Raw genomic sequence first — 8906 nt, forward strand, 5'->3', positions numbered from 1 at the left:
CAGGGATTTTCTTTTTCCTTTTGTTCACTGTTCCATCCACAGAGCCTAGAATAATACCTACACATAGTGGGCATTGAGTGAATATTTGTTGGGTGGACAGATTATCTCCCTGGCATGAGTTTGGAATCAGATAGTCGCTGTTCTGTCACCAGTTACCAGATGTAGCTTAGGTCAGCTACACCACAGTCACCAGGAAAACGTGCCACGGAGACATAGTCCCAGGCCTATTTTTACAGTATTCTGGCTCAATAAGTTCACAGTTAGGCAGTCATAAAGGGCTTTGTTAAGTATATCCTGCAAAATCTACCCCTTGAGAAAAGGCCATATTTGTAAAATGTTGCAAAACATTTGACTTTTTCATACTAATATTCATACCTATTCATACAGTATAAAATAGAAACTCATGGTAATTCAGCTGTAGCTGGACTAGGCCACCGTATTTCCGAAAGATGGGTAGTTATCAGCTAGGAGCCATCTTGTCCCATTCCCTGGAGGGATTTAGCAGTTTCTGGAAAATGTTTGACTGGGTTGGAAACCTTGTTATAGGCTAGCAGTTATTATGAACCTTGTTCTCATGTGAAGGTAATATTTCAGGCACACAGATTGATTGTGTGTGTGTGTGTGTGTGTGTGTGTGTGTGTGTGTGTGTTAGGGAAGGGTCTGCCGGGTGTTCAGGGTCTCACTACTGGATCGGACTTTGTAGTGATCTGCCTGTTTACAGCCTCCCAAGAGCTGGGATTACAGGCGTGTACCACCACCACGCCCAGTCTCAATTGCGCAATCAGCAGGGTAGGCCTGGGGATCAAACCCCAGACCCCTGAGCCTGCTTGCAGGTGCTTTAATCCACGGAGCTATTTGGCCGGCCCTTGCTTTAGAACTTCCCATCGGATCAGGGCACTTGCAGTAGGCCTGCCTTTTATAGCATACTCAGCTGGTTGGTTGGCTGGTTGGTTTTGAGATGGAATACTGTGAGTTCAGGCTGGCCTCGAGCTCAGGTTAGCCCACAGTGGCCTCAGAGTCACAGTGATCCTCCTGCCTCGGCCTCCCAAGAGCTGGGATGACAAGCATGCACCACCACACCTGGCTGGGTATTTTTATTAATTTTAAACTACTTGAAGAAATAATTTTTCAGAGCTCTTTGCTATAGTAATATATGTTCTATAGTCTCTTTTTTATTTTTCCTTTGTTTAATGGACAAGTAATTATTATGTCTGGGATATAATAGAGTATCTTGGTATGTAGTGGCACTGCAAAATATTTAAATCATGCTAATAAATTTGGTGATTCACACACTTTTTTGTGGGAAAAATATTTTAAAATCTTTTTTTACCAGTTTTGAAGTCAAAATAGTTTTGATGCATAGTCAAAATTCCCTATGATAGGTTGATAAAGCTTATTCCCAAGTGAAATTTTATAGCTTTGATCAAAATCTCCTTTCTCAGAAGTAGTCAGTAATCTTCCCAGTGCCTGGGGAAAACACTGTTTAAACTGTGATCATTGTGAAAGTAGAGGAGCCTTTATATTTTGAGGGTCTGGAATTCTCCATGCCTTACAATTGCAGATGAGTGATATGAGTTGTAAAAATAAATGAATATTTAAGTTTTAAAAAGTTATTACAATGAAGGACACATTGCCATTCACTTCACTCAGAACACTCTCCTGACTCCAAACACACTTAGCCATCATCACTGCCACTTTCTGAGGCAGCTCTGGAAGTCCTCGCACAGGAGTGTTTTTATTTGCCCTGTGGCAGCTGCCCGTGTCCTGAGCCCATTCAGACGTTCGCCTTTCATGATCACTGTGACTTTGGGAAGAGCCACGCAGTGCTGGATCTGTGAAGAGGTGATGGGAACGCTCAGCAGCATCTGCCAGCCTGCCTCGCCGCTGGATGGCGCCTGGCAGCACCATTCACTGCCTTTTTTTTTTTTTTTATCACATCTTATAAAGACGCCAAAAAAAAGGGAGCTACCTCAAGAAATCACGAGTACAATGCGATGTGTTTCTAGCAAGGGGGACTACAGTATTTTGAGTGGGATTAATGGCAGTGTGTCTACTACTATAATAATAAAAAAAAAAGTTTAATTGTATGTTCACCGTGTATTTTGATCGCAGTTGTAAACAGGACAACTAAAGGCCAAAAGTCTTTATGACATTTTTGTAAAGAGGTGTCTAGCATGAAAAAAGCTTTAAATCAGTAAATCAGAGACTTTTCCATAGTTATTTTCCCAAAGAAAATTGCAACCTAAAATTTAGAAATCATATTTTAAGTCACTTTTGTACATATAGTACTACCTAAAGAAGTTAGGTTATGAAAATTTTGCCAATCCTGTGTCGTGTAATGACTTACACACTTGTTTTTATAGATACAGGAACTTTCCTGTGGTGGAAGCAAGTTGGCGAATGGTGTACGATGAGAGGCCATACTTATGTAATTTCTTAGGAACTGTTTATAAAAATTCGTCTAGACAGGAACTGATGAACATTTTGAAACAAGATGGGAATGACAAACTCTGTCGCATTACAGCAAGAGAACAGTAAGTTCTTTGTTTTCTTCATGTCTGCTTTGTTCTCCAGTCTCAGAGTAGCTCTATACAGAGCACAGAAGGTTTTAAAGAGACAGTGTTAGCTCCATTTATACCATTCTTTCCCCAGAAGATACACTGGTGATTAAAGCTGTGAGGAGACCCTGGCTTTATCCATGCTCACAGAGTGAAGGGAGCGCTGGGGGCTGACCCCAAGGTCTTTACACTGAGCTACAGCTCATTTCATTTCTTGCTTTGAGACAGAATCTCGCTGAGTTGCCCAGGCTGAGCTCAAGCTTGTGGTCCTTGTGTTTAGTTTCCCAGAGTGTCAGGATTGTAGGTGTGCACCTTCATACCCAGCTTAATTTTTTTTTAATCATAGAAGATACTCTGTTCTATGTGTAACTCCTAACTCTATTGTTAACATAATCATTTTATTCACCCAATATATATTAAATGTCTGGTGTATACTAGAAACACTTTAATCTGTGGTAAGTACAACAGTAACAAAACAAGGTCTTTGCCCTGCTGGCACTTACATGTTTACTGAAGGAGGCAAACAAGTGAGATGTGTCAGAAAGGGAAATGCACCAGGAAAAAGAACTGAAGCTGAAGAAGGGCATGGAGAGGAGTGGGGCTGAGGATGAAGCTCTTGATGTTTTCAAATGGAAAGGAAGCTGTTAGAAGCTTACATCTAAGCACAGTGCTGAGGAAGGTACAAGGGTGAGACCTAGGTTTCTTTCCAGGCCAAGGAGAGAGCGTTGCAAAGGCCTTCGTGCAGGTGTGCCCACCACATGAGAGGCCACTGTGTCCACTGTGGAGTACATGGGCCGCCACCTCACACCAGTGCGTGGTAGGGGCAGACTCTTGCTCTCATACCACCCTCTTTCCACTGAGCCTGAGATCAGTGGGCATCCTATTGCCTACACCCCCAATTTTGCATGTCATGCCTGCAGGCAACACTGCCATTACTCTTATCCTCTGAAGTCGCAGTCTGATCTTCGTGCTCATCCCCTTGATTCCTTGAGGAGCAACACTCCTGGTACACTCACCCTGTCTCACACTAGGTTGGTCTTAATTTTGGGTGACTGACAAATCTAGGCTTGGATCTAGTTCTCCTGTCACTGTGGTCTATCATTTCTTTTAACTGCTCTCTAGTGAGCTGACCTCAGGCTTTTCCCATCATGGTCGTTTCCTAGGTCTTTTCATTAGGCATAGGTGTCTTCTCAACAGGACCTTAAATTCCAGCATGTCTCTGTAGCCACATATCTTGTACTTCCAACTCATTCCCTGTAATAAGCAGACTTGCATAATTCAGCTGGGCTTTACCATCCATTGCTCTTACCACCCTGTTGTTTTCTTCCAGTCCTCCCTCCACTTTTTGTTTGCTCAAATTTTATAGTCAGCCTTGGCTGCTTGTGCACTCAGTGCCCTAATTCCCTAACCTAGCAAAGACTGGCTCCAGTTAAATCCAGCTCTGCCTACTCCCTGCTGACACCCAGGCACCTGAGCACAGCCTGATTTAATTACCTGACGGAGCCTGAAATGCCCTGTAGTCCTACGTTCCCCTCAGCTGTGTCTCTCTCACTCCCTGGAGGATGGTTTCATGCCTTTTCTCTCCTGAACTCTTAACACCTCTTCTAGGCTGTTACTTTTTGATCTTCTGCTTATTTTTTTTTTTTTTTTTATCTTCTGCTTATTTCACTGAGAAAATAGAAATAGACCCTCTGTCTGGCTTTCTGACCAACTTCTAGGTCTGCCCTTGCCTTGTGCAGTCTGTTCTCAATACAACCTTGATGAAACCTGGGTCAGATCACACTTTGAGCACAGCCCTGGAGCCCGCAGACCTTACTTCTCCCTGTCCCCTTCGTGCCTTGGCTTCAGCCTCCCAGCCTCCCTCCTGCTCTGCGCTTGCTCTCCCGAGATCTGCTCGACCTGCTCCTTCCCTCCACCTGTCTGTGCTCACAGACCACTGAGTGAAATGGGCCCTGGTCGCCTGTTCCAAATCACAGCCCTGCGCCAGCCTCTGCAATTCTCTCCCGTTTTTCTGTTTTATCTTTCTGTATGACATTTAACACCTTTAGAAAACTTACTAATTTGATTAGAACCAGAATATAAGTTTCTTTGTTTTTTGTTTGAAACCAGGGATTGAACTCAGGCCCTTGCGCTTGCCAAGGAAGCACTTATTCTACTGAGCCATCTCCCCGGCCTCCAGAATATAAGTTGCATACAGAGAAAAAAGGACCAGACATTGAGAAAATAAGTGTTGAATTAATGTTTATTCAGGAATTTAATGAGTACCACCATATTTTTAAAATATGTGGCTGTAATGTTCAAATTTGAAATATAAAATATTTTTTTAAATCTGTGTAGCTGTCATCTCTATGATGTTTTTGCCCTTTCCTGTAACTGTCATTAAAAGATAAAATACCTCTTTTCACAAAAAAATGCGCTCAGTAAAATCTACAATTATTTTCTCTGATTTTCTAGGTGGCAGCCTCAAGAAACAAACGAAAGTCTTAGGAATTACCGGGACACTTTGCTTCGGAGTGACCTCACACTGTGCCCCGCAGGAGTCAACACAGAGTGTTACAGAATATATGAGGCCTGCTCCTACGGCTCTGTTCCGGTGGTGGAAGACGTGATGACCCCTGGCGCCTGCGGAAACACATCTGCTCAGCACAGCGCCCCCCTGCGGCTGCTCAAGGCCATGGGCGCGCCCTTCATCTTTGTTAAGAACTGGAAGGAACTTCCTGCTATTTTAGAAAAAGAGAAAACTATAAATTTACAAGAAAAGATTGAAAGAAGAAAAATACTACTTCAGTGGTATCAACGCTTCAAAACAGAACTAAAAGTGAAATTTACTAATATTTTAGAAAGTTCATTTTTAATGAATAATAAAAGTTAGCTTGATTATCTTTAAAAAAAAAAAAAAAAACAGGTTTTCACTATGTAATTCAGGCTGACCTTGAACTCACTGTGTAGCCCAGGCTGACTTCAAGCTCATGGTGGTTCTCCTCATCCTCCGGAGTGCCCAGCTAATCTTCTGAGATAGATGTGCTTTTTTAAAATCGTTTCTAATACAAGATGTGTGAATGTGTATGTGTGTCTCGGTGTGTCTATGTTTATAAACATTCTTTAAGGCATCCTGGGAAATGCTGGATTATATATATGACATTGACCAAGTGCTGCCTTTATTAGACTAATCCTGTAGCTAAAAATGAGGACAGAATGTACTCAGGTTCTTTCTACCAACCTGAATAATATTATCAACTATCCTCACCCATTCAAACCTTCTTTATGGAATGGTGGTGACTAGGAGTTGAAGCATTAGGGTAGGTAGCTTTAAGAATCAATACTAGTCAAAGAAGACAATTTTTTGTTGTTTTAAAGAGAAAAATTAAAAAAGACAAGGATATAGAATTTCAAAATAAATTAATAGTGGTTAATGTATTGCGTATTGTAGAAAACAAAATTTCAGTTTGGAAGAATAATAAGCTCTGTTGTGCAACATGATGACTGTAATAGCAGTATAGCCTTAAAATGCTAAGAACGACTATGATGCGATAACTGTGAGCTACAGTGGTACGTATGTTAATAAGCTAGATATGTTCTATCCCGTGTCAAGCATGGTGGTGCACACCTGTAAGGCCAGCCGTATGGGAGGCTGAGGCCTGATAATGGCAGGTTCCGGGACATCCTGGGGAATACAGTGAGGATTTTTTTCAAAAAGGGGTAGAGATACAGCTTAGTGGCAGACCACTTGCCTAGCACACAGGAAGTCCTGGGTTCCCTTCCCAGTGCAAGAAACACGTTTCATCAATCTCAATGTAACTGAAATACTGGCAGATTGCTGAGAGAAGGTAAAATTTGACTTTGTTGTCCAAAACATGCAGAATCTGGTATTTAATCTTTTACAAAACATCAAACTGGTATTTAATCTTTTAAGTAGACTGGTTTCTGTGGTCTATCTTGCTTTGAACAGATTTGAATGGCTTTAAACATATCTTTTTAGCTTTCTGAGATGAAAATGAAAAACACAGTTGAACTGGGTCGGTCTTTCAGCAGTGCAGTCAAGAGGTAGAAAAGATGAAAGAAGCCTTTATTAACTCCAAAGACATGGAGAGGATCAAGGGCAGATGGGAAAAGCCTCTCGCCTGAGACAAAGAAAGCTAGACTTTCATGGACTTTTGCTAGGGGTGGAGTTTGAGGGGCAGTTTTAATTACATGTAGAGAGCTGATTGGGATCTGTCCTGTGTGTTCAGGAAAGGTGAGAGAAAATTGTATCCAGGGCTGGAGTGGGGAAGGAGGAGGTAATCATTAGGAAAATAAGCTGTTGTGCTAAGCGCTTCAGCCACGTTGGATGACCACCATAATAATTCACCAGTTTGTACTAGGGCCAGTGCCTATCAGAACAGAATTTCCGGGAACACCCACACTGACATTTTAGTTTTAAGAACCACACAAAGAAAAGGAGTTCCCCTGCCAGCCTTCAGGGCCTCCCTCAACCACCACCCCACCTTGGCACTGGCTCCCTAACCCTTTTGCAGATGGTGCAGATCCAGCCTAGATTTTTAAACTATCTCTCATTGATTTTTTTCCTTTATTGATAAACTCTTCTTTTGCAATCTGGTATTAGAGATGTTTCCAGTGTTCAAAACCATTAAAAAGTCACTAAAAACAAAACAGGGCCCATAATAGTGAAACATTAACTCAGACCAGGCCTCAAAACTCAGCTGAGGTTGTATTCATGCAACCTTAGCTCATTTGCTAAAATTCTAGCAGGGGCTGGTTTCAGCTGCATCGAAGTTTATTGCACGCCGGCTCTGCTGTTCATCTTGTCTTGGTTCAGTTTCTGCTGTTTTCTCCCTAATGGATTCTTTTGCATCCATTGTAATGTTTTGTTTTAAAGCATGAAGGTATTATGCACCTTGTGTGCTGCATTGTTTAACAGCCAGTGCAGTTTATACCCAAGGAGAGTCCAAACTCCCGTCACCCTCCTTCACCTTGATCGTGACCTCCCTGTACCTCAGTGGCTTACAACACCAAACACTGTGCTTACTTATGTTACCCTGAGGTTGCTTATCAGCTGCAACTCTGAAGGGTTGATACAGGGAAACCTCCAAATGACATGGGTAGAAAAACTGATCTCCCAACCTAAAAGGTACCTGGGATGAGTTCGTGTTCTCTAAAACCAAAGAATGAATTTTAGGAACAAACAGAGGTTATGAGCAGAATATATTTATTGAGAGAAAGAAAGCTCCTGTGTGAGAGAGGAACAGGAGGGAGGCCTGAGCGGGTTGTCCCCAGGAAGCTGCTGCTTCCAAGGAATTTATAAAGGAAAACCATGTGGTGAGGCGGGTCTAAGGTGGTTGAGAAGACATGGGAACTCAAGTAGGCATGAGGTGGGACAAAACTATGGTCAACCAATGAGATTACAAGCACCATTGCTCAGGTAAAATTGATTAAATCCAGTATCAAATGGAGAAGCTTGTCATGTAGCAAGTAGGCATGAATACAGGAGCCGGTCACTTCCTGTTGGGGATTGGGCTAATGACTCATTTGGGCTCTTTCAAGGTGATTGATACCTATTTAGAATATCAATCCCTGATGCCCATCCCTAGAGAAGTATGTAGCTGTATTTCTTCTTTTGTCTTGAGGTGTGACTCATATGGGAGGGTCTGTCTCTTCCAAGTTGCAAAGTCACCTTGTCTTCCATCTTGTCTCCTTGAAGGCCTGACTGCCTATAATATTTCTAACTTAGCTGCGTACAACAGGGTGAGCCACTGGGCTCCACATGTCCTCTCTAGAACCCAAGGTAAAGGAATAGGTACTCACTGGGACATTCCAGATTTGGGGGGGGGGGCAAGAAGGAATGTACTGATATGCTGGGATGAATCACTCCCCCATCTTAAGCTTCTGTGCAGAAATTGTTCCCTATCAATTCTGTTCATGTTCCAGGGGCCAAAGTAGTCACAGGGCCAAACCTGAGCTGAAAGGGATAGTAGTGTATAATGTCTTCTGAGAGAGAAAATCCTGGGATGAATAGTTCAATTTACAACACTCTATTTGGCTGAAGCTTGAACTCTAGTAGACTGGGCACTGACATCCAATGAGCTATTCCCACAGAGTCCAAGTGCGCAGCACAGTTACTCACTGTGCCCGTTAGCCGGGCCTAGCTACAGGGTTCGCTTGGCCAGTGAGATACAGTGCAGTGGGTGTGTTCCATTCAGGCAGAAGCTTAAGCGTCCACCTGCAGTTCATCTCATTCACTTTTTCTGCCTCACTGGTTGTGGGAGTGAGATCAAGAAGGACTCAGTCAGCCTCTTGGGGGAGGGGACAGCTGCCTGACAACGCTTGGAGATCAACTACACAATCCATTGT

At 42.8% G+C, this 8906-nt stretch overlaps 1 protein-coding gene across 1 annotated transcript in view; it reads left to right on the forward strand.

Annotated features, from left to right (window-relative positions):
- Positions 1–5457, forward strand: part of Rxylt1 (ribitol xylosyltransferase 1) — a 27697-nt gene extending 22240 nt beyond the window's left edge. Inside the window, exons 5-6 of the mRNA XM_004632121.2 lie at positions 2364–2534; positions 5013–5457. Coding sequence (XP_004632178.1) covers positions 2364–2534; positions 5013–5430 — 589 coding nt within the window. The 3' untranslated portion in view covers positions 5431–5457. The remainder of the gene's footprint in view (positions 1–2363; positions 2535–5012) is intronic.
- The last annotated feature ends 3449 nt before the right edge of the window (positions 5458–8906 follow it).

Source organism: Octodon degus, unplaced genomic scaffold (assembly GCF_000260255.1).
Source record: "Octodon degus isolate 3935 unplaced genomic scaffold, OctDeg1.0 scaffold00047, whole genome shotgun sequence".
NCBI classification, from domain to species: domain Eukaryota; kingdom Metazoa; phylum Chordata; class Mammalia; order Rodentia; family Octodontidae; genus Octodon; species Octodon degus.